This window comes from Dunckerocampus dactyliophorus, chromosome 6 (assembly GCF_027744805.1).
Source record: "Dunckerocampus dactyliophorus isolate RoL2022-P2 chromosome 6, RoL_Ddac_1.1, whole genome shotgun sequence".
Taxonomy (NCBI): Eukaryota; Metazoa; Chordata; class Actinopteri; order Syngnathiformes; family Syngnathidae; genus Dunckerocampus; species Dunckerocampus dactyliophorus.
The window spans coordinates 33,646,299-33,673,509 of NC_072824.1; the positions used below are offsets into that span (position 1 = coordinate 33,646,299).

Sequence of the window (27,211 nt, forward strand, 5' to 3'; positions counted from 1 at the left end):
TTCACGGGCATACATGCAACGGATGTCTTTAGAGGGATCTTAAATTAGAAGTTGCCAAATGACAGCCTCAAAACTTCCAGGCTTTGGAGAGCATCTGTAAAGAGGATTGTACCTAAATCCCTCCCGAAATGCGTGCAGCCCTGGAAACGTGGGACCTCTCGCTTCTCCAAGTACAAAACCACGTTGGGGTGAAATACTTATTTCATTTCATTTGTAGCCGTTCATTCATTCCACTTATTCTGTGCACGGAGGCATGACTCGGGTCGTAGAGTGATCCTCGCCAACCTGAAGGTTGCTGGTTCGATCCTCAGTCGGTGAACAGATTTCTAGTATATGTCAATATTCAGTTTACTTTTCAGTTCAGCTTCAGCATTCACACACAATTTCAACTGAAATTGCTTCATCTAGTTATTATTCTTATTATTGTTGCAACTCCCACCGAGGATGTTGATCATTGTGTTGTTGTCTTTAGTCCAACCCTACCTCAGCTTCCCCTCCCCAGATTTCTTACAAACCCAATTAATTAATTTGTGAAGGGTGGGGGGACAGAACATGAAATGGTTGCGATAGTGTAAGAAATGTCTAATGACCGCAGATATCAACGTAGCCCCTTTGGGTACCTTCTAATTGGACACTCTCTCCTCGCCAAACTCAAATGCCAGTAGGGCACTGCTCATTAGTAACGTGTTCCTGTGTGCCCCCCCAGGCGTTTAGAAGTGTAGTACACACTACAGTGTGTACCTTACACTCCAGCGACCACAAAGCTAGCTGGACCCTGGACAACCAGTCCTTTCCCATCACTGAAGATGCCGGCTTTTTTGGCTAGTAAAGCACTTAGAGCCACGGTTTGTACTTCCAAGCCACCGCTATTTTCTCGATGTTTGTTTGCCAGCAAAATACGACACGACGACCACGCTGCTGCATACACTGGTAGATGGAAAGAAGGACATAAGCTGTGTAATGTTAGCCCTGTTAGCTTGCTAGGTCTGACAGCGCAGTGGCTGGATAGTTTTACTTGTTTGAGAAAAATAAATGCCCGTTTTGGGTTTTTGTTCTATTTTGTTTATTAGCAGTGATGGCATATTTGGTTAGGACAAATCTTCCGGGTGCATTATCAGTTATCATATGTGTATTGGTCTTGAGAAGCAGAAAGCTATCGGAGTCAGTTTGGAAAAACAAATATCAGGCATCCCTAAAAAAAAAACTGTAATTAGAAAAAAAAAAATACAGATATTTAAAGACATTTTTTTGTGTTTGTATTAGTTATTGGTATCAACATTTGAGTTTTTTGTAGCTATGTTATGCCTTTTTGAGCTGTTTTTCAATTTTTGCTGGGTTTTTCTTTACATTATTCTGTAATGAGTCACATTCCACAGATGGCCCCCAAGCCACACTTTGGACACGCATGCGTGTTTCACTAGGGAGGCAAGGTGTTGCCAGGCGACGGAAGAGTGTGTCCAAGCTCTGCCTTTTTGGCTGACGCACTGGTCAGGGCTTGGGTTGCATTGTGGACGGGTATATGCATCTTTCAGACCTGCATTGCCCTGCGGTACAGAGGTGGAGCTCCACCCTCGCTTTGACGAATACATCACCTTTGTAGACTGCTTGTTTTAATTTTAATTATCAAATAAATGCATGACGCAAGAAACACTTTGTGTCTTTCACCTTTTAAAGTGCACCCCTACTCGCTGAATATGGCGACCATGACCATGGCCATGTCTGGTGATCGCCAGTGCTTGTAAAGTAGCTGCTCAGCCAAATGTAACGAGCCTAAATAGACCTGCTCAGGGACTAAGGGTGCAGACAAGTCCAAACATCTACATGATTTGATCTGACAAATCTTAAGTATCTTTGATCAAATGTAGGATAACTACAGCTTCTGCTTGGACATTAACATGGACACTAACCTCTTTGTGCTTCTCTGTATTCCCCAGCTTTTAAGGACAAATACTGAGTCAGGTGATCTGCCCTTTGTTTTCTATTTGTTTTTCTTTTGTTTAATAGGCTCATGGTCCAGTGATTGCAACTTCACTTTAGGCTTGTTCATTGGATGAATGCGTTTAGTCTTATAAGGAGTCATTGGTGAATGTTTGTATTTAAATGAGGTCATCCATTCATTCAAGGCCATGCTTGTAAAGTGTGTGTGATTGTGTAAGTGTGTGTTTTCATCATGGTTTGGCTTACATGTGTCTAAGTGTTGTCGGGGAAGAAAAGTGATTTGAAGCCGTGTTGTAATTCCTAATAAGTAATATGAATCCATCGTATGCTCCGTGTATGGGTGTGCTTCCTGTCAGGTGTGTAAAAATAGATATATTTGGAGGAAAAGAGTGGACGCTAGTTAATGTTTTGTGTGTGTGTGTGTTTTAAGCATTTCACCTGTCATCTGATATCATTGCCACAGGATATAATGAGAAAACCTTTTACAAGCATGCACATAGTTGCAAGTGCAATTAGAGCCTGAAAGTAGACGAAAACAGCCAAGCACAGAGTCATGGAACTAGAAAATGCTTTTAAACAATGAAATATAGTCAGGAGTCCCTACTACACGCGTAGGAAATACGTCACAATGCTATGGTGATCCATCTTGCTAACATTTTACACACTTGTGTTTTGCACACATGGACAAACGTTCCCGGCGATTACAAGTGGTCCTCGGTTTATGACATTTTTTGTGGTTACGAATGCGCCCCCATAAAGTCATTAAAAACTTCATGTTGGTCCATAAACACGAGATTCACTTACAGCGCATGCGGCGGAAGAACACACGCAGTGTGCGGCAGTGTGCTAAAGAAAAGGAAAGATGTCACCGTGGAAATGAAAATGAACATCATAAAAAGCTCAGAAACTGGAGACACGCCCACCAATATTGGCCTCTCTTTTGGTCCAAAAGCTTGACCGTTGCAACCATCATTAAGGATGAATACGGCCTGTTATTTGTTTAAAAAAAAAATACATATTTAAGCAAAGGAAGTACTGTACAGAAAGCGGAAGTAAAAAAGGAAGAACAATGCTAACATGTGAGTCTATATTATGCCATATTTATATCCTCTGTGAACAATTTACTCTTATGATGTCTACTATATTGGGGAATAGGCATGTAAAGGTGACTATAGGGGTGTTATTTCATGTCTAGAGAGCTCTAATAATATTACAAACTGTATTTACAAGGTCGTAAACAGGTTTTCCCTGCTCTAACTATGAAAATATTCTCTTTGTAAATAAGGAATCCTACTTCATGAAAATTCACTTGTCACGCTCAGGTGTGAAGCCAATGAAGCATGATAAACCACGGATTACTGTACATCACGGGGTGTCTCTTTTAGTCTCTTACCTTCATCATCTGTTGCTCTCCATTAGCTGCAAGGAGCAGAGAGGCGACAGGCTGACTCAACCTTAATGGATAAGCTGTTTCATTCCCCCCCCACTGAAGGGATCAATAGCACTCCCTTGAAGCAATGCAGCGCAACATACGGAGGATGTACAGTGTGGCGTTGATGGGCGTGAATGCTTAAACTGTGTGGTCAGCAGAGCTTGAGGCTGCTGGGAGGTGTGTGTGTGTGTGTGTTTGTGTGTGAATGTGCATGTGTGTGTGTATTGATTCGCCCATCTCAATCAGAGCAGTTATGAGCTTTGTGTTATTCCGCTGGGTTAGCTTTGTTTGATACCCAACGAGGAGGAGATCTGAACGAGTCTCCCTCGGTTGTGTGGGCTTGTTCGTGGTGGCTCGGCTGTTTCAGTGCAAAGACAAGCACCTGTTTGTCTTTGTTGGACAACCTCAGCGCCACACACATGCACTATTTCACCCATAGCCATGCATGACTCCCTTGTACCACTTTGCACTTTGATATGACGTGATTGCTGCCAAAGACAGGATGTGGCAGCGAGATCACCACCTTAGTGTTTTGCCATGATTTATTTCTTGACTACAATAGTGTTCCTCACCTCAAGTCTCTTTTCTTTTGATCACGGCTGCAAAATAAGCCAAAATGGAGCCAAAGAAAGTTGCAAGTGCCCGCATTTTGATAAAGAAGGTGAGAAACACGATTGAATTCAAGAAATAACTCCTAGCAAAACACATACACAAACACAAACACATGAAATATGTCCACTTGATCTTGTTCTGGAGGAGGTCCTGTTCGCTTAGATAGTTGTGTTTGTCTTTTTGAAGATCACACTAACTCACACCCCCAATCAATGGAAGATGGTCAGGAGGTTGTGCTCTGACACAGCAGGCACGTCTCCTCAATTCAATTTTCAGGATATTATCTTATTAGAAAAACAGAATCACAGGCCAGACCCAGGAAACCATCTGAGACCTATCAGAAAAAAATGCCATCTACAGAAGACCAGATTTTTCTGTGCTCTGCGGTTGTCTGCATTGCATAGGAGCGCCCCCTGCCTGCAGAGAAATATACTACAGCAAACGTGGTAGTGCGCCAAGCTCATGTCACTCCAATGCAAGCAGATGGTCTTTTCAAGCTCATGTTGGTGTTTCATTTCATTCCATTGCCTTTGTGTGCCTAAAGCTTCTTTCCTGGGTAGTACTGTAAAGCGTTGCTTTCACTCTCTCACTTCTTCTTCGTATAGAATATCATTAAAAGGGAATTGAATTAAAAAAAAATCCCATCAACGACTGCCACAACTGCAGTAAGTGTTATCTTTACTGCCAGAATGGAAAACCGTGGTTTTGTTTCAATGTCATGACATCAATTGTGTCAACTTTATAGATTCAGTCCAAATGGGACAGTACAGTATCTCAGTGTGTAAAGACCTCGGGTCTTGGCACTGAACAGTACAAATTCAACAGATGCTTGTCTCCTTCCTGACCACTGGCGAGGTGCCCTTGAGCAGGCATGCCTGCATGGGTGTTGTCTGATTGTGCGTGGTGTCCAACACAAGATATACAGCAGATGTAAATGTATAGCTACCCCTTGGGGTGTATCATTGGCAGAGCAACAATAGAACCATGCTTATACTGTATATTCAAGAAAACCAACTGAATCGTGCTTGGCGTCAGAGGCAAAGTGTGTAAAGTGTATGGTGAGGGGTTTTACAGCCTTAAAACATATAAAAGCATTATTTAAAAAATGAAGTTGGCTTCTTCGCAGATTTCACTTATTGTGGGCTATTTTTGGAACCCATCACCCGCGATAACGAGGGAACACTGTACAAGAATTGAAAATGATGATGCAAAGGACAATGCAGCTGAAGTGAAGGCAACATATTAAAAAGGTTTCAGCTGGGCACATTTTCTATTTCATCATGAAATAGCAGTTTAAGAAGCGAACATGTAGAAAACACTGATTTCTGTAGTGGAGTTTGTAGTGAAGCAAAGCCAGCAAACAATACACTTTTTTTTTTCTACAAAACCAGCCGCTACAAGTGAACGGATAACTTTTGTTGTAGACACAAGCATCTTACCGCTGAGTTAGTTTATCCGTAATCAGAATAATAAAGATGGAAGTTGCATCTCCGTGTGTAGCTTGAAATGCCGTGGAGGGTAAGAGCGAATCAGGAGGGGAGCTTAATGTCACATGACATCTGGAAAGTGACTCTGACACTCACCTAACTGGATGTGGACCGAATAAATGTTTCACATAAGAAATCATGTAAATCCAATTAATTTGTTCCAGAAAGCCAAAAATGTTAACACAAAACACGTTTTTATAGTTTTACAATTCTAGTTTGCGACACACAAAACCATTCAAAATGCATATAAATGATGAATAAAATGAACATTTAAGGTTACTTTCATCTTCATTGAAGACGTGATTCTTGACTGTCCCCAAAGACACAACGTGGGAGCGAGATCAACCACCAACACCTTCCTGTTTTGACATGAGTTGTTTCTTTAATTCAGTATTGTTTGATGCACTTAAAACTGTAATTGTAAAACTCTGAAAATGTGTTTTGTGTTGATATTTTTGAGAGTCAAACGCTAACGACATGATAGACGGGCGATGTCATGTAGCAGACTGCCGGTTCCGGTAGCCATTTTGGTCACTAGCTAATAGGATGCTAGAATGCACGCAAACCGAGGTAAAATGCTGTACATTTTTTACGCTAAACAAAAAACACACTAACCGGGGTGCCGCTGTATACTTTTTATGTTTTGCAATGAAACTTTGGTCTGAATTGGTTTTATCTCTGTGGGTCATCTGAGTGTAATTATGTCTAATCAGCACGAACAGCCTTACCTTTCCTTTGCAAAACTTGATGTTGACAAAGGAATGATGATCATGCGCATGCCGCCTTTTCACCAAGATATAGACAGTGGCAAATGGCCCCTGGAAGCCTCGTGAACAAACTTGGACCGGTGATCATCATTCATCGTGTCCCCACACAGCTCCCCCCATGAATAACAATCGGAGTTTGACCTTGACTCTGTCCTCAAGGTAGGGGGATGGTATAAAATGAACAGATTACTGCCTGGTTAAATCATGACCTTGTGTCATGTCATCTTTTTCATTCTAGAGAGAAGATTATTATGATACAGGAAGATGGGTCAACCCAAAGACATTAGGCACAAGTGTGTGTTGAATGTGTGTTTGTTGGCATGATAGGGACGTGTTACATGGGGTGGTACAAGGTGGTGTTGTTTTATCAGTGCTTGCCATGTATGTCCCTCAAGTGATGGCCATCAGGCATCCTTATCGACTGACCCCATCAACTACCATAGGTGAAAACAGACCAGGGGGTATCCACTTTTTTTTCTTCTCTTGAAGCATTTTACTACTAAACAATGAATACAAGAATGAATGCGTACAGGAAATTGCAGAATGCTACATATACAGACATTTCAAATCTCAACAAAAACAGGGAAATGCATTTTCTGGCCTATAAATGCAATAAAAACAGAATGTCCACATTAGAGTTTTGTCCTGTTTTCTAAACAGTGGGGAAAGCAAAGGAGAATCTAAGGCTCACTGAGAGGTTAAGGAGATTTTATTGCATTCACACATAGAAAATTCTACACCATTTTTCAGTTGATCTCTTCCTGTACTCATTCTTATTCTACCTCATTTTGTCCACTAAATCCATTAACATTTCTCAACTAATTCAAAGCAATCCAACCAAATCCAGATGTTCAGCTCATTCAGGACACGTTGGCTACCTATCTGGACTGTCATACAGTTTTACCATTGAAAATGAATGGGCAATTTATTTGGTGCCCCCTACTGGTGGAAAATCATTTTCCATTGCTATAACATTCTGCTTATTCTACAGGGCAAGATGGCGCAAGTGTTAGAGTGGTTGTTTCCCAACCCTGTGGTTGCTTGTTCGATCCCGCTGTAATAATTCAACCTATTTCAACATCAGTCTTCATTTTTACTTACTTACTCAGCTAGTAGATTGGTCGTTTCCAAACCCAATGGTTGATGGTTCTATCCGCAGTCCTCGTGTAATGCTTCAACATATTTATACATTATAACAGTTATTTTCCATTCCAACATTTCAAATTCTGCATTTTTTTTTGTTCGCCAGCTACTCCCACATTTCTCTACCGCTTTAAACCATCCCAACATCAAAATGTTCAGCTCATTTGGGACATGTAGGCTAAAACTCCCACGTTTTCAATGTTTTCTGTGACATTTTCCCCATGGAAAATGAATGGACGCCCCCCTATTGTTGGAAATTAATTTTCCATTTAACATTGCATGTAACAGTGGCATGGCTCAGGTTGTAGCAGTGTGGTCGTCGCCTAACCTGATGGTTGCTGATTTGATCCTCAATCGGTGAAGACATTTCACCGCATTTCTCGGATATTTCTACATTCCAGTTCAACTTCAGCATTCACATGCAATTTCTTTTCAAAGTGCATGGTGTCGTTTGTATTTACTTGTCTACCAGGCTTGCTTCCAGGGTGTCATTCAGTTCTGTCCATCATATAATCGTGGCAGCACTGGTTTGCCGTTAAACTAGGGGTGGGTGAATCTATTCAAATTTGTATCGATAACAAGAGTAATATCCCTTTTAAAGATTAAAGATTCAAGAATTTTATTGTCATATGCACAGTAAAACAGGTAGTTCTCCTATGCAATTAAATTCTTGTTCTGTTCATTCTCCCAAGAAAAGAAAGAAAACACAAGAAAATGAATAAAAACATGAGAAACATAAATACCAATAAATTAAGCAACAACAGAAGAGACATGAATACCGATGAATGAATGAATGAATAAATAAATAAATAAAGTGCTATGAGTGTGTGTGTGTGTGTGTGTTGCGTGCGGCGTGTGTGAGTGCTTCGTTGAGAAGCCTGATGGCCTGTGGGTAAAAGCTGTTTGCCAGCCTTGTGGTCCTGGACTTCAAACTCCTGTAGCGTCTGCCCGACGGTAGGAGTGTGAATAATGAGTGTTGTGGATGTGTGCTGTCCTTAATGAGGTTGTGTGTTCTTCGTAGGACTCTAGATTTATAAATGTCTTGCAGTGAGGGGAGGGCTGCCCCAACAATGTTCTGTGAGGTCTTGATCACCCGCTGGAGTGCCTTCCTATCTCGTGTTGTACAGTTACCGTACCAAACAGTGATGGAGGCGGTAAGGACACTTTCCATAGTGCATCTGTAGAAGCAACTCAGGATTGTGGTGGACATGCCAAATTTCCTCAGTCTTCTCAGGAAGTACAGTCTCCTTTGGGACTTCTTCATAATTTGTTGGGTGTTGTGAGACCAGGTGAGGTCCTCGCTGATGTGTGTGCCAAGGAACTTGAAGGTTTTCACCCTCTCCACCTCAGTCTCATCAATAAACAGGGGTCTATGCGGCTCCTTTTCCCGTGTTCTTGGGTCGATGATCATCTCTTTAGTCTTACCTGTATTGAGAAGGAGATTGTTATCACGACATCAAGCTATGAGGTCCGCCACCTCTCTTCTGTATGACGTTTCAACACCACCAGTGATCAGGCCGATGACTGTAGTGTCATCTGCAAATTTAATGATGCTGGTGTTGTTCTGGGAGGCCACGCAATCGTAGGTGAAGAGCGTGTAGAGGAGCGGACTCAGCACACACCCCTGTGGGGTCCCAGTGCTCACAATTCTTGAGCTGGATGTGCGATTGTGGAGTCTGACTGACTGGGGCCTGCCTGTTTAGAAAGTTAAACACCCAGTTACAGAGGGAGGGTGACAGGCCAAGTGTGAGGAGCTTATTTGTGAGTTTGTGGGGGCTGACTGTATTAAAAGCAGAGCTATAGTCTATAAATAGCATTCTGACATATGTGTCCTGGCCCTGTAGGTGAGAAAGGGCTGTGTGGATGGCAGTGTTGACTGCATCATCCGTGGACCGGTTCTGGCGGTATGCAAACTGTAGAGGGTCCACAGTGGCCGGGATGCTCTTTTTGATGTGGGTCATGACTATCCTTTCAAAGCACTTCATTACAATAGGAGTGAGTGCTATAGGGCAATAGTCATTCAAGCAGGTCACGTTGCTCTTCTTGGGTACAGGCACTATGGTGGTGGACTTAAAGCAGGTCGGTACAGATGCTTGTGCAAGCGACAGGTTAAATATGTCAGCAAGCACATCAGCTAGCTCTGATGAGCAAACCCGAAGTGCACGGCCTGAGATGTTGTCTGGGCCTGCTGCTTTTCGTGGGTTTGTTTTGTTCAGAACCCTGCGCACATCAGCTGATGTCACCATGAGAGGTGAGTCCTGTGTGCTCCCCAAGTCCAGCCACCCTCTCTGCTCATCGGGAGTTTGGGTGTCAAAGCGGGCATAGAACTCATTCAGCTCGTCTGGAAGTGTGGTTTGGCTGGATGTGGCTACGCTACTCCGCTGTGATACGAAGTGATACTGTTGTGATGACATCAATATTTTTATTTTGGTAAATGTTATTTTCTTATGTTGTTGATATTGTTACACTGTCTATGCTATATTTGTATATTTTTTATGTTGTTGTTGTTGTACTCATCTGTCCTCAATTATTAGCTGCCCTGGCATCAGCCCTGTGTGACATTTGGAGCCCAGTCACAATCACACTGTTAATGCCCCTCAGCTGTTCCAAATCATCAATCTGGAATGTAATGTCTTTATCCTGTGTTTTAGTCTAGTTATATTTATGATCACCAGAGGAAAAATGACAAAATGATTCAATGATCATTGAAAAAATTCCCATGAAACACATCAGTATCTGCAATACTGGCCTTGTATCGACACTATGTCGGATCAATACCAACATTTGCTATTTAAACTGCCCTACCTAATATATAAAGATAATACGCTAAGAGAATAAGTTCATGCTCCATCTTTGTTGTTACTCACTCAAACGTCTTTTGAATGGATGAGTTTTGATAGCAACATGCAAGTTCCTGGTTTGCATTTTTCAGTTTTTATGTTGCATGCTAAGATGCTAGCAGTACCTAATGGTGGGTGTAGGATCACACAGGTTTATGCTTGCGTTCTGGCACTGATGCTACAATGTGGAATGCACCGATGCAATGCCGCTACTGTAATACCCTCAAAATGATTCACATTTTTCCTTTCCTGCACTGTACCTAGTTTTATTTTTCGCATCATTTTGTTTGACCAAAAATGCCTCTGAAGGTGTACATTTTCACCATTCCTTCAAATTCGCAAAACCTTTGCAGTGTAATAAACTGGAACCTAACATACACCCTGATTAGCGTGTTTTTTGGTCAGCACTGAAAATGTACACCGAATTTACAGCATTTCTTTTTTTCATTTTTTTTTTTACACCAAAAAAAGCTTCCGTACATTTTCAGTTGAACGTCTTCTTGTGTTGTTACTACACTGTGTGAGTGCAAGTGTGTGAAACATCCTTGTTGCAGCCTATTAGCTTGGTAATACATGGACACAGGAAGATGTTGTCTGTGATGTCATCAGTGGTTGACTCTGTAGTTCTTTGCTAACTAACACACTTACGCCACAAGTCTCAAAAGTGTTACCACACAAACCATTTTTATAGTTTTACAAATATAGTTTAACATGTATAAAACAAACGTAACACACAATTGAATTGGAGAAATAACTCATGGCAAAACCCCAAGGCAGTGTCCGTGTTGTTCTCGCTGCCACATTGTGTCTTTTTCAACAATTACATCTTCAATGAAGGTAAAAATAACCTTAAACGTTATTTACTATATACCTTTCATTCATCATGTATGTGTATATAGAATTGTTTTCTGCATGTAAAACTACCAAAACTTATTTTGTGTCAACATTTTTGGCTTTCTGTAATGGATGAATTTGATTTACATTATATCTTATGGGAAAAATATATTGGGTTGAGTATGTTTTGGTTAGAGTCAAATTATTTGTATTGTATTTGTACTTTATTTATCCCCCAGCAGGGAAATTCACTTGTTACAGCAGCAAGCAAGATACGCAAGTAAAGAATACATAGTGAAAACAACATGGTTCAGGTGGTGCAGGTGTTGTAGAGCCTGACAGCGGTCGGTATGAAGGACCTGCGGAACCTCTCCTTCTTACACCGTGGGTGTAACAGTCTGCTGCTGAAGGAGCTGCTAAGGGAACCCACAGTGTCATGTAGCGGGTGAGAGGTGTTGTCCATGATGGATGTCAGCTTAGCCAACATCCTTCTGTCCCCCACTTCCTCCATGGAGTCCAGAGGACCGTCCAGGACAGAGCTGGCTCTCCTGATCAGTCTATTGATCCTGCTCCTGTCCCTGTCCGTGCTGCCCCCTCTCCAGCAGCCCACAGCATAGAAGATGGCTGAGCCCACCACAGAGTCATAAAAGGTCTGTAAAAGAGTCCTGCACACACCAAATGACCAAAGGAAGAATTAATGACACGAACCAAGGTTCCACTGTATATTTTAAGGGGGCATGAGTAGCTTTACGGTAGATTTGTCTAGAATTGAGCTTACGTAAAATTGGCTCTTTTACAGACCCGTGAAGGCATAAAGTAGTCAATGCATTGGTTCTACTTCAGCATCTTCAATGCTCTGTCGGGAGAAAGAGTGACATTTTCTTGATGGCTGACACAATCCTTCAAATGTCATGAGCACACCTGGCATCTTTTATCCTTCAGTGATATGTTGTGAAGTAAGTGTAGTTTGTTTTCAGCCTCAGGGACTTTGCCTCCGGAAAGAAGTCTGTGATAGACTCCTGTGTTTCTTTGCACCCCACCTACCTATTTCCTTCTTCATTGCGTACTTTCCTACAGTCTACCATTATTTGTACATGTGTTGTGTTCCATATGCTTCCAGAAGAAGACAAAATCTTAAAAAAAAACATTTGACAAGTCTGTAGTGAAAGAAGCAAAAAATAAATCAAGAAAAGTCATTTATTGAGGTTCCGTCTATTTTCAGCCTTTGTCGTGAAGACTCTGAGAACTCCACAGTGCCTTACATTGAAGGGGTTGCGGTTGACAAGAATACGCTCTTTCACACATTAGTTTGAGTGTGGCTTGAGATGGATGCGATGAGGCAAGGGGTCACGTCCTGATCCCTATTTGTCCCACTTGTCTGACAATGAAGCATATTCTTGTTGCTCACACCCAGGGATGGGGGGAGAGGTCACCATAAAGGGTCTATTCATCGGCAGGGGATGGATACATCACAACATACGGCAATGGATGGAGGCCATAAAGGGAGCCAGGGGAGGAATAGTAACAGAAGATTCCCGCTTTTTGCGGGGATTATGTTCTGATACCACCCACGAAAGGCGAAAACCATGCCTATTTGAGACGCTTACGGAGATGTCTATGTTTGGGCGCGCTAAACAAGCTTAGGTTACCGTATGCTGTTAAGCCAGGACACTGCTGTATGTAACATCAATTGGTTTGAGCTTGATATTTGCACCAACAGGAGCTTATCAACCCAAAGACCGCAACAAGTAACACATGTGGAACATACAATGTAATACACCACACAGATTATGCGATACGTAAACGCTTACACAAGCATAAACAATACCAGCACTTTTAGCACTTGTAAAAAAGTGAACTGCTTCTCTTGTTCTTTCTGTACAGCATTAATAATAATCATAAACAAACTCCCTGTGTACATATTTCAAAACTAGGAGTGCATGATGATTAGTGAATTAGGGACATTAGGGAATTATGACTTCACACCGATAAATCCGATCAAAAATACCTGAGATAACCGATCATTTAAAAAACACTGAGGCGAGATTACCTGTGCTGTGTGGATGAGCAAATCAAGCGTTCCTTTTTTTCCCCTGCCTGTGACGTTAACGATCCTAAGCTCACTTGAAAACCAACATTCACTTTAAAAGGACGACATTTCGCGTGTTAGTTGCTCTACCAAAAACATCCATTGATCAGCCCCCTGAAACACCAGCACTGCAGCATTGGAAAAGTGCAAAAAAGACCTCAGTGGCGTCACACCAGCTGCTTGGAGCGTGTGCACCTTGCTGGGCCATGCCAGGTGGCTCCCTTTGCTCTGTACTCTGCTTCTGAGTTTGAGTTTGAGTTTAGTTTATTAAGGACAGTGTGCAGTTTCATTAAAAAGATGTCTGCACCAGATTTAGCTCAGAGCTCATTCTCATGATAGTATCATTCTCAGTATCATTCTCATGATAGTAGTGATGTGGTAGTGATACCGTCATGATATTTGATTAGGAGAAATCAACCTCCAGGTGTGCACAAACTACATTCATCCATCCATCTTCTATGCCGCTTATCCTTGCCGCACAGTGGTCTAGTGGTTAGTATGTTGGCCACACAGCCAGGAGGGTTCGAATCTCTGTTGGGTATCACAGTTTATGACTTTTCCTTAAATTTTAACCCTTACATTTTTTGGAGGAAATAGTTGTTTTTCCCACCTGTGATCAGTCATGCATGCAGTTATGCAATACATGTTGGTATGGACCGAAGGACGGTGTCCATACTGTCCATCCATCCATCCATCCATTTTCTATACCGCTTCTCCTCTTTAGGGTCGCAGGGGCATGCTGGAGCCTATCGGTGTCCATACCAACATATGCAAAATATTCAATTGTAACTTTAGTGGCTGCTTTTTGGAGAGTCTGCTTTTTTTGAGACACCCTGTATTATGTTGATTTTGATGTTTTGAGACAAGATTAGCTGAGTTTCTGTACTTTCATTTTGGCATTCAGTGCTTCAGCTGTGCTGCGTTGGATGACGTGGCCACGTTTCAGATGAGATGAGAGCTTTTTGATTGCGAGGAGGAATTCTGCCGAGAGCAAACAAGAGTGACGAAGGACAGATTGCTGCTTCTATAAACAGAACCACGCTTCCTCCATCTCTTAACTCAGTTACCATTCAGCCCAAGTCCTAAAGTTACTCCAGTGGAACCCGCTTAATGGGATAGTTTGGATTTTTGACATGAAGTTGCACGACGTCCCTATCAGCAGTGCAGCGCTTCATCCTGTGAGCAGAGTGCTGGTCAGTTTTTGGTGTTGAAGAAAGTAGTTCCGGCTAGTTGGTGGGGTCACGGGAGGGTAGTGTTTTGCGTTCAAAAGAGTGAAACATTTGCATAACAAAAACGTTTTCCAGGAAAAATCACCGTGTGCTGTCGCCTGTCATCTGTTCACTCATTTGACAGTGTTTGCTGCTGGACAGTGAAAGTAAACACATCTGACTACGAAACAAGTGATGGTGACCTTTGTTTTAGCACAAGGCCAAAGGGGTACTTTCATGAACCGGAATACAGATACCGAACTTCATCACATGGAGTTAGAACGGCCAGAGAGAGAGAGGAGGGAGAGAGGTGTGGTCAATGCGGAGCAAACCAATATGAACCAAACACACACAGTTGGTGGTTTGGTCTGCAACATATCAGAAAAGAGGCAAACACGTCCATCACTGTTTTGCGAAGTCAAAGCTGATGCGTGTGAAAGTCTTGTTTTGCCTAAAACACAAAGATAACATGAATGACTTTCATGAATGACTAAGGACATTACAAAATATTTACATTTGAAAGGCTGAGATCAGAGAATATTTACATTAAAAAATAGTAATTGAAAAAGATGAATCAATAATTTGGAAAATCAATTACCGTAATTTCTGACGTATAATCCACTACTTCTTTCTTAAACTTTGAATCTTGCTGCTTATAGAACAGTGCGGCTAATTTAGGATTTTTTTCCAAGCACACCGGGACTTCCTGTCCTGTGCAAAGTAAGCTTGAACAGTAGCTCTGTTGGATAAGAGTATGAAATATGTGAAAACACATGAGTAAATATCAAATGAATTGTGAGAGCATAAAGCATAAAAAACAGACACTAAAGAATTTACTGCAGCTGTTATTGTTTGTTCACATTGTTTTGTTTTCATGCTAAAATGATGAGAAGGCACAGAACACGGGGGGGTTCGGGGTGTTGGGCTGCTGGGTGGAATGCCGAGATGGAGGGGGGGTGCCTTTCCTCTGCTGGTGGGCTTGGCTTGGCCTTCCCTGGGCTTCTGGGTGTGTTTGTCTGCGTGTTTGGCGTTTCGGTGCTCATGCACGGCTTGCTGCTCTCTGGCGGGGGCTAGGGCCACAACATCCTGCTGATGGCGCTCTGTTGCGCCCGGGGTCGGTGGATGCTTCTTCTAGGGGCGTCCTGTTTGGAGCCTCGCAATGATGAGGGCCAGGTGGTTGGATATTAGGTGCCACCTTGAAGGCACGTTGTTGACGAGTTGGGGGTCGTGATAAAGAGGAGTTCCATGACAGTCCTTCCAAACTGTTGTTGTTGTTAGTATTTATTTGATTGGGACGGTACATATTCATCAACATACGTGCAAAAGCATCACAGTAAACGTGCCAGAGTTAGCTGCAATAGCTACATTTCATCTGTTGTGCTAAGACAGGCACCATACAAACACACAAACATTTATAAAAGACACCACACATAAAACATCATAAAACCATAAAAAGGTCAAACAAATATAAGTTTACAAACAACATTACACCTGTAGAACTTACACTAGCAGTTGCAGTAAACATCAAACACATTGTTAAGCAATATAAATCATTGTCAGCTTGGAATGGACGTCACCCATGAGCACAGGACTGGTCTGCCTTTAACCACCGTTGGTGTTTTCTTCAAGGTTGGGTAATTGTCACAGTTTCTCACATGAGCTGGCCGTGCCTCCGTGACTGTGTGCCTCTGATGGATGCAACCAATTGGCTAAATGTAGTCCTACATCGCTGTATGTTACAGTCACCACTGCTTAACCATCTCGTGTTGGCTCCATTGTTATTTTTCTTTGTAATGGTGGAGGGGCGAGTCCATTCAGAACCTCAGGCATCCAAGAACATCTGATAATCGTCCAAGTCTAACATATTTGACTTCCTAAGAATATTACAATCATGAAACTTAAGAGGCGTTCTATCTAAAACGTTAAATGTTTTCTTGTAGAGAGACTTGATAGGTTTTAGTGTGAACTGTTGGTCCGCCCATGGAACACCCTTGTGGGTTTGGTCCTTTTGGCTCCTTGTTGGGGGGCAGCTGGGGTGCTGGGCATTGTACGGGTGCATTCAGGAGCTCTGGCTTCATCCTGGGATCTAGCCCCGGTGGCCTGGTGTCCCCACCCTGTTGTGATTGGTATGTATGGACACAGAGAGTTAAAAAATCTATCAGTGAGTTAGTGACTACTGTGATTTGGGAATGGGGTAGAATTGAATAAGCTCTGCTTCTTCTTGCTGCTTCTTGTGAACAGTGACTTGTGACTATGTGATGTGTTTCAATGTAGCATTGTATGCATGTTTGAAATCAACTAGACTACACTAAGAATCATTGGTAAAAATATGCACAAAAGGTGGAAAACCATTTAAAAAATCCTTTGTTTGGACCCATTCTCCTTATTGTCACAAGCAAATGTGCAAGCAACGGCTCATCTTACGTTGACGCGAGTCAGCCATTATGGTGGTCTTCGACATTAACGGGTTCTGCTGTAGAGTATTGCCAAAGCAATATTGCCAAGCAACAGCCTCAGCAAAGCAAAAGCCACACATTTGAAGTCTGTAGCTGATCTGTGCTGTAATCCCATTAGAAGGCATTTTCCACTGATCCTCCTGGTTTGTAATGTGGGGAGAGGGCGCCTTGTTCTCTGGCACGCCAGTGAGAGACGGAACACAGGAAGGAACAGAACAGTCGAGCTTTGGAGTCACGTGACCAATTGTGTCTTTGCTGGTGGCCAAAGTAATTTATCCCTCCCACCATCCCGCACACTCTGAACACATGCGTTTGTGGCTCTGCTAAAGCGTGCGCAGCAGCCGCTTTGTGTTGTTAAAACGAATGTGAGGATACAGTGTGTTGCTGTTAACATCGGGACTCCTTTTGTCACTAACCATGTCCTTCTTGTGTTGCTTCTCCTTCAGGGACTATGGCTCCAAGCGCAAGTCAGGTAAGAGCCCCTTTTTCTGTCATTCTCTTCTTGAACTTCATTTAACTTTATTTTCGTAAAATGCATATGATTCAATAGCATGATTGTGAGCGATGATCATTTTCTGTGTCTTTTATGCCTCTGTGATGTCACTGGTTCGTGGGATATATAGTGTTAGTTTGTGTTTCGGGGTGGGCTCAAAAAGCTGCTGAGCTCCCACACCCGCTAGTAGCTTTACACAGCGGCCCCGCCTGCACCCATTTGCGTGCCATACATTACACTGGGTGTCCCTGACGTCTGGTGTTATTCCATCAAGTTCTGTGAGTACCTTCATCCAAGTCTTTAGATGACATACAGCGTACAGGTAAGGTATATGCAACTTGAGCATTGGAACTGCACTAGATGATATACATGTCAGATTTGGATTTGCATTTTAAAAAATTGGAATTGTACTGTTCACACTGACATGAAAAAATCAGATACAGGTCATCGCATGAGCCAAAAAATCAGGATGGACCTGCAGTGTGAGCGTTTTCCAGTGGCCAGTGTAGAATACTACATATCACAACGTCTCTGAATGCGTCTTCTGAAGCCTTATATTTGTATTTTACTTCATTTAGCCATTTTTATGACTGAAAATGCGTCGTTTTGGCACAAATATGTACAATTTGCTTAAGTACAAATGTTTAATGTTTTTGGACTAATAGGCTGTAATAGTACTGTAATAACAGATCATATTCCACCACGAAATAGCGTGATTTATTCATATATTTTTGACAAACCATGATAGACAGGGATTCCCGTAGGATTTTTTGAAGCTGTGGTGGTGGGCTGCATGGGAACGCAGACTGGTGCCGCTGTGTCATGCCGCTGATGCGTCTGTGATTTTTAAAAAAATTACAAATATGAATTTCAGTTTGACGTATTTATTTATTAACTTATTTGCTTACTAGCAGAACATGAACCCAGAACATTGCAAAACTGCTAATTGAATGGCAAAAGTTGCTGAGAGCACTGCCAACATTTAAATGGCACTTTATTTACAAAGCCCATCCCCACTCAGCGTGCTCATGTGGCATTAAATACAGGTGTCATGTTTGAATAGAACACATGGTGAACCAAACATCACTTGGTGAACTACTCAACATCAGCTGGTGAGCTACCGCCAGCATACGAGCTAACTGTTGGAGACCCCTGTGATAGTGTCACTGTCTAAAGCTTTACACACTACGTGGTTCTGTTGCACAACTTCGACACACAACTAGTGTTTCGAAGACAACTATTATAATGATAACAAGAGAGCAGGATTGTGAAGTGACACTTTCAAAAAGTTCAGTTGTGATGATGATCAATGAGTGACGTATTCAATGAGCTTTAATAGCCACTTGTAGCTCCGAGCAAGCTAGATGCCGCCAGCCAGGCACGTAAACAAACATGCCAGAGAGTGGAACAGGTTCACCCACACTGGCATAGATAAGCTTAGCATGTCACAAGCTGTCATCAATGACACATTTTACAGGCTACTTTTAATTGTTCATTCTCTCGATAGTCAGAAACAAAGACGTGTCGCGTATCTGGTCACATGCGCAAGTGCCGGCAAGACAAGACAGGCGATTCCGGTGAATGCTTATCAAAATAAAGCGCACTGAAACATTTTAATGATATTTGAAATTGTTTTCTAAGTAATTGTGGTTGATATGTGCGGAAATAATAATCTATAATGTATCCATATAGTATATATATCCATTCATACAATATATGATTTAAAAAAAAATTCAAGTAAAAAAAAAAAACAAACACATTTTTAAGGTGTGGCGGCTTTTATTTTGTAGTGGCGCACCGCCACGATCAATTGCATATAAGGGAAACCCGGATAGTGAAGCTGCAAAATTCAAAGCGCGAAGTGGCAGGGATGACTGTAATCAGTTGATTAAATTGGTCAGCCCAGATATTGGACGGGCCCTGCTTACAATAACTCATTTTTGCTTTTTTTAATAAAAAGAAGGAAAAACAAAACAAGGAAAGAACACAAAATCTGCATTTTTGGGTTGTGACAGCATAAAAGACCTGGGGCCTTTTAAACAAAACTAGGATAAGGGATTAAGCCAGGATATCTTGGCTTTTCTGGTTTAATTTATCCGTGATCCCGTTGCACAAAAGTGGGATAGCGGAAAGAGGGGTATGTTATGACATACGTTACCATGGAGATTTAGTCTGTGGAGCTAGCCTGCTCCAGACCAGGCTAAGGTCCAGGATCTGTTTAATGTCATCCTTTATCTCAGTCAGCAGTCATCACAAACAGAAACCACTACACGTTATCACATTCAACTAGATCCACTGTCATTATTTCAACATTTCTGATCATTCATTTAAATCATTGTAGATAAATGATTTGAATGTTGCAATCATTCGATAATTTAATGGCTAATTTACAGTCTCCCACAAACTATATTGTATAAAATACACATGCCATATACGATACACATCAAAGAGTAACCGGTACTTTCATCATGAGGATAAACACGGGTCAACCATCAGGCCCTTTCAAGACAACCATCAGGCCCTTTCAAAACTGAAGTCGTACAGTGACTCTACAAGATGGAAAGCACGGAATCAAAGTACATTACACAACACAAGAATAAATACTCATTCAAAGGTCTGTATATCAAAGCATATTACACAACACAAGAATAAATAGACATTGAAACGTCTGAATAGAATACACCCCGCATGTCTGCACACTGAAACCAATTCATACACAACACCTGAATGGATGCATATAAACACACACACGTGGATGTATATATATATGTAATATATATACAGTATATATGGGGGCGCCTGTGCGTGCGTGTGTGTATAAGAAGAACTTTATTAATGCCAAAGGGAAATGCAGTTCAGTCAGCAAGCTCATCTATTTATTCAAGAGTGATACTATATCATCTATTTATTCAAGAGTGATACTATATCATCTGTTTATTCAAGAGTGATACTATATCATCTATTTATTCAAGAGTGATACTATATCATCTGTTTACTCAAGAGTGATACTATATCATCTATTTATTCAAGAGTGATACTATATCATCTGTTTATTCAAGAGTGATACTATATCATGTATTTATTCAAGAGTTACACTATATCATCTATTTATTCAAGAGTGATACTATATCATGTATTTATTCAAGAGTGATACTATATCATGTATTTATTCAAGAGTTATACTATATCATCTATTTTTTCAAGAGTGATACTATTATCATCTATTTATTCAAGAGTGATACTATATCATGTATTTATTCAAGAGTGATACTATATCATGTATTTATTCAAGAGTTATACTATATCATCTATTTTTTCAAGAGTTATACTATATCATCTATTTTTTCAAGAGTGATACTATATCATCTATTCAAGAGTGATACTATATCATCTATTTATTCAAGAGTTATACTATATCATCTATTTATTCAAGAGTTACACTATATCATCTATTTATTCAAGAGTGATACTATATCATCTATTTATTCAAGAGTTATACTATATCATCTATTTATTCAAGAGTGATACTATATCATCTATTTTTTCAAGAGTGATACTATTATCATCTATTTATTCAAGAGTGATACTATATCATGTATTTATTCAAGAGTTATACTATATCATCTATTTTTTCAAGAGTGATACCATATCATCTATTCAAGAGTGATACTATATCATCTATTTATTCAAGAGTTATACTATATCATCTATTTATTCAAGAGTTACACTATATCATCTATTTATTCAAGAGTGATACTATATCATGTATTTATTCAAGAGTTATACTATATCATCTATTTTTTCAAGAGTGATACTATATCATCTATTCAAGAGTGATACTATTATCATCTATTTATTCAAGAGTTATACAGTCTGATGGAGTTCCACTGACACAATTTCATTCAATTTCACCCTCAATTTCAACGGATTCCTAATCACAATACGACTACATTTTTGGAGATGTTAACTGTTCAGATTGTAATGATGATGGGTTCAGCAGGGCAGTGAGTGTGTATTTGAGCACTACTTCAAAATATTGCAGACCACCTCTGCCATCATTTGCCATGCGTGCTTTGTTTTGTAGCTATGGCGGTGCTGTCTGTCTTTATTTGCTCTTTTGCCTCTTCATGAGCCTCCATGAGTCTTCCCATGGGGGAAAATGACTCGTTTCCATGGTGACTGTGTGACCCATAGTGGGGCCTAGTTAAGGAAGCCAGGTGTGCGCTGATCCAGGATTGGTTTCACCTGGCTTGATGACTCCATGTCATCTTATCCTGGCTTGGTCTTTGTGCAACCAATTAAGCCTTGACACTCTCGTTTTGGATTTTTTGAACTAGTCATTTATCCTGGATGTCTGAATCCTGATTAGACATCCCTGATTACGGGCCCCTGATTACGTTTTACAAAACTCTTGTTTGTGATTAATGCACTTACCTCCCGCAGGTCTCATGTGCTCGTCTTGTAGTGTCGATTGGGGGCGATGAGTGAGTGTCCACTCTCGGCCAGTCTTTAGATGATGAGTGGAAGAATTTTGATGATTTTAAATTTCCTTCGGGATCAATAAAGTATCTGTTTATTGATGGGTCTGGCTCATGGATGAATTGTAGTTGTAGCCTTTCCCCTTGACTACATCCATATGAGCAGATCTACATAAATCATAGCATGGCTGCTCTCAGTCAATACATAGCTTTGACTTGGCCAGTCAGAATGTACTCATAGTTGTATATTATTATGATACATATACAGACCTATTCCAAAAAAATAGAATGTCATGGAAAAGTTGTTTAATTTCCATAATTCCATTCAAAAAGTTAAACTTTCATAGATTATAGATTCAGGGCCCACAATTTAAACGATTTCAAGTGTTTATTTGTTTATTTTTACGTAATTTGGGCTTCCAGCTCATAAAACCCACGAAAACAAGAATTAAAAAAATTAGCATACTTTGAAGAAATCACCATTTACTTTTCAGTTTTTGCAGGAAAAAAAAAAAATTAGGATCACATCAAATCAATCAAAATATGGTACTTTCAAAACGATATGTCAATCTTTAATACTTGGTTGGGAATCCCTTTGCCTTAATCACTGCCTCGATGCCACGTGGCATTGAAGCAATCAGCCTGTGGCATTGCCTGGGAGTTATGGAAGCCCAGATTTCCTTGATGCTTGCTGTCAGCTCTTCTTTGTTGGGCAGGGGCCAGGTCCTGCTGGAAGATGAAATCTGCATCTCCATACAGATCCTCAGCAGAAGGAATCATGAAGTCCTCTAAAACATTCTGGTAGACTGTTGCGGTGACCTTGGATTTAAGAAAGCAGAGTTTACCAACACCTGCACCGGACATTGCACCCCAAATCATGACGGACTGTGGATATTTCACACTGGACCTCAGGCAGCTTGGGTTCTGTTCCTCACCCGTCTTCCTCCAAACCCTTGGACCTTGATTCCCAAATGAAAGGCACACTTTACTTTCATGGGAAAAGAGGACCTTGGACCACTGGCCAACAGTCCAGTCCTTCTTCTCCTTGGCCCAGTGGAGACACTTCCTACGTTGGCTCAGGTTCAGAAGTGGCTTGACCCGAGGAACCCGACAGTTGTAGCCCATCTCCCGGATGCGTCTGAATGTGGTGGTTTTTGAAGCTGTGACTCCCGCCTCATTCCACTCTTTCTGGATCTCTGCCAGATTCTTGAATCTTCCCTGTTTGATAATCCGTTGAAGCCCACGGTCATCTCTTTTGCTGGTGCATCTTCTCCTGCCACATTTTGCCCTTCCTCTAGACTTTCCATTGATATGCTTGGACACAGCACGCTGTGAACAACCAGCCTCCTTAGCTATGAACTTTTGTGGCTTCCCCATCCTATGGAGGGTATCAATGATGGTCTTCTGGCCAGTTGTCATGTCTGCAGTCTTCCCCATATTGAACCCAACTGAGACAATTGAACCAAACTGAAGCAATTTAATGACACCTGGGGAAGCCTGTGCAGGTGATTTGACTTTAGTAGATGATTAGTGTGTGACACTCAGTTTAAAACATTCATGCCCTGCAAAATTTGGGCTGATTTCTTCACAGTATTCTAATTTTTTGAATTCCTGTTTTCGTGGGTTTTATGAGCTGGAAGCCCAAATTATGTAAAAATAAACAAATAAATACTTGAAATCTTTTAAATTGTGGGCCCTGAATCTATAATCTATGAAAGTTTAACTTTTTGAATGGAATTATGGAAATTAAACAACTTTTCCATGACGTTCAAATTTTTTGGAAAGGGTCTGTATGGTGTAATATGATCTTAGCCCACTTTCAAGGGCAGATGGAGCCAAATCCTCTTCATGCGAGCGGCTTATTCAAAGGTAATGGTACAGGTGCAGTTTGGACAAAGTGGTTTTAGGCTGCTGTCAGGATGCTTTTTACTTCAAGGAGGGTTATGTTTTTAATTTAAGCTGGATGGTGGCCGAAAGTTGGGACCTTGGCGGTCCAATCCTCAGCTGCAGAAAAGCTGGCTTTGGGAACGTGGACATCAGCTGTCTGGCAGAGAAGGAGCCTGAGCTGGTGAGCGAGGTTGAGAGATTCCGGCTAGATCCAGCTGGGCTTGCCTCAACACACTCAACACACGCTCAACACTTGTGTATGCTGGAGATGGGGCACTGCTGATCTCGACCCAGGATGTTGCGTGTTGTTGGGGGGAATACTTTGAAGACATCCTCCATCCCGCTGATAACATTCCTATGAAGAGTCTGGGGACTGGGCGGTCCTATCTCTGAGGCTAAGGTCCCTAACCCTAACCCTAACCCTAACCCTAACCCTAACCCTAAGCCCCTCTTGAGTTCCTGAAGGCTCTGGGCTCTAGGTGCTGTAAAGGTGTCTTGATTGACACATCTCTGGATTGGCAGTGCACCCCCTCTTTCAGAGGGGGAACCGAAAGGTGTCCTGGAGAGACCGATCTTTCAGATTGTTAGCAGGATCCTGGTTTGTGCATGGGAGTTTGTCCAACCAGTCTATGTGCTTTGTGGGTTGTGTAAAATTTGACTTGGGGACGCTGTCTCTCGACTGGCCTGAGAATGTCTCGGGATTCCTCCAGAAGAGCAGTTTAAGAAGATGGGTGGTGTTTGTGTCACTACAGGGGAGTAGTCTGTGTGTACATGTCTGTGTAGTTGACAGTGCTAATGAGCATGTTATAGTTAAGCAGGTTTTAATGAGCTTTCTAATTTGAGACGTTAAACCTGGAAAGTGTGTCTATGCTAAAAGATACTCCAGTCCACATCTGGTCTACTCTATTAGACATGAGCAAGGTGAATCAGGGGAAGAATGGCAGCATAATAGCAGAAACCATAATGAGTATGGAGAATTTGGGTAATTTGCACTCTCGTTGGGACGTAGAGATTCCGCAAGCAGTTCCACCTCCCGACTTGATGTTTTCACCATCATGTCATTTGTCACGGGGAACATTGATGTCACAGTCAGCAATTAATTGCCTTTCACTGTTATAGCGCCTCCCGCTAAACGTTGTGCCTTATAGCGCCTCCAGCTAAGTCTAGATGAAATTGCGCTATAGCATGAATTTAATGATTTCACCTCATCTGATCAATTGTGGTGATCTTCATGTATTATGTGTTTGACTGTGTCAGATGTTTCTGGAGGTGTGTACTGTAACCTGTGTATTTGATATGTATTGATCTTTGATAACTAACATATTAGATACATCCAACCATGATAAAACCTGATATGACAGCACTCAAGCTTCATCTATACAGATGATGTTGGATGACATCCACATCAGCAGTGTGGTCCATCAGCAGCGACTTACCCCCCACTTAGTCCCCTATGTCCAGTTCTGGTCAGATTTCGGTGCTGAGGTAGTCGCTGGGGTTACATAAGTAAGGAGCTTGGCTTCTCAAAACAACATGCATCCAAATACATTTGTGTCACTAAAATGCCCCCTCGAAAAAATCTGAACTCATAAATCTCCCGCCGTATTCCTGTGCTCTGTCGCCTGTTCATTCTCGTGTATGTTTCATTCTCGGCTGCGACGGAGCGCCGCAACCATCTTGTTACCGTGTGTGTTCCGCAGCGGGCCGGGCTGTCATATCTCTTGAACATTACGTTGAACTATCCCTTTAACGTTAAAATAAACCTGCATGAATCAGTTACTGTACTCATGTACATATATCTTCCATTGGATAGTTGAAATTCTATTGCTTGGATGCAGATGAAGAATCCGTAAAAGGCTGATGGAAGTTGTACCCATCAGATCACTAACCTGCCTGGCCTTAGTGATTGAGTCAAAGCTTTCTCCAGCCAAGCATACTTAATTTACTGTAACCAGTGGAGACATTACTCACACAACCCCACAGTCATACTCACCCCGTTCCCTTACTTAAATGTCAGGTGCTAAGGTTGATACCCTAAAGTATGGTGGCTGTGTGGGGACACAGTCTACAGCTAGTCAACTCAGCCAAGTCAGTTATACTGTTTCGTCTTCCTCTCTTGACCATAACAATGGTGATCCCACCCATGTTTCTATCATTACAATTCTGTTTTTTTGAATAGCTAGAGGGGGTAAGACCTGGGAAGTGGCTGAAGTGACCATGGGAAACAGCCAGTCTTGTGGGTCCTGAAGTCATTGGAATGACATGTGCTGCTTGCCTGCAACGTGATGTGGGAGCCAAGACCTACAGTACATATAGTCTTGTTCTTTCCACATAAACGTGTGCCTGCCTGCTCCTCTCCATCAGTCATCAGAGGGGCTGTAATCAAGCACTTTCTTCCATGTTGTCTTCCTGCTCTGACACACTGGCCTCCAAATCACTATCTTGCTAACCAAGGTTCCACTGTACTCTGTAAGGTACTATACAGGTATGCCTCCCCCCCTCCCATTTACAATACAAATACATTTTACATTTTCCAGTATTAAAAAAAGCACAGAAAACAATTCCAAACCTAAAATCGCAATTTAGAAAACAAAATAGATGGCAAATAAGCCCTGTTCATAAAGACTGACCTTAGAGATGCCGTACACTGTATGATGAGACCTTGTTATTTATCACGGTTAATTGGTTCCATATCCGAACGCAGTGATGAGTGAATTTCCACAAACTAGGATTCCTTATTTATAAATGGCATATTTTTGTAATTAGAACATAGAAAAAGTGCATACAACTTTATAAATCTGTTTTTTTTACCATTATTGCAGGCATCTAGACATGAAATAACACACCTCTAGTCACCTTACAGTCGTTTTACCCAAAATAGTAAACATAATAAGAGCAGAAAAGACATAATAATAGCCTCTCACATGTTGGCATTGGGAAAGTTTCTTGTTCCATTTTTTTAAACTTCCAGTTTCTGTATATAACTTCCTGCGATGGCTATTGTCTCAATGGATCATTACTGACACCGAGTGACCAATGTAGAATAATTCATATCACCTTTGAATGTGTCTTCTAAATGCTTTATATCTGTATTTGTATTTTACTTCATTTAGCCATGTTTATGCTTGGAAAAGCTTCATTCAGTAAAACAATATATTAATCAACCATGAAACTGCATTATTTATTAATATATTTTTGAATTTTTTTTAATGAATTATAATACAAAATTGGAAGTGCAAAAAGGTGAGGGATTACTGTTTTGCATGGTATTGTAGATGTTTGGAAAGAGAATCCTAAAAAAATCCCCCACTTTTTTATTTATTTGGACTTTTGTGACATGCCAGTTGAACAGAATAGTAATTTAAATTCTTGAATAATGTAAATACAATAACAAAGTCATAAATTCACCGATATACAATCAAATTCACAACAAATTGTCATAATTATTCGAGAAAAAGTAGTAATACCGAACACAGAGAATGTGCAAAAAATGTGTCAGTACTTTAAAGTACATACATTCCTCACAATTCAAGCAGAAATTGGTCAC

General features: G+C 41.2%; 1 protein-coding gene across 12 annotated transcripts in view; it reads left to right on the plus strand.

Moving 5' to 3' along the window:
* sh3pxd2aa (SH3 and PX domains 2Aa) overlaps positions 1 to 27,211 on the plus strand; it is a 99,124-nt gene that overhangs the window by 36,987 nt on the left and 34,926 nt on the right. For 11 of the 12 annotated variants that reach the window (XM_054778668.1, XM_054778671.1, XM_054778667.1 and 8 more), the window contains one exon: positions 17,253 to 17,278. In XM_054778668.1, coding sequence (XP_054634643.1) covers positions 17,253 to 17,278 — 26 coding nt within the window. Of the gene's footprint in view, positions 1 to 15,410; positions 17,172 to 17,252; positions 17,279 to 27,211 lie in introns of those variants that run through there. The other variant, XM_054778675.1, reaches the window with a different exon arrangement.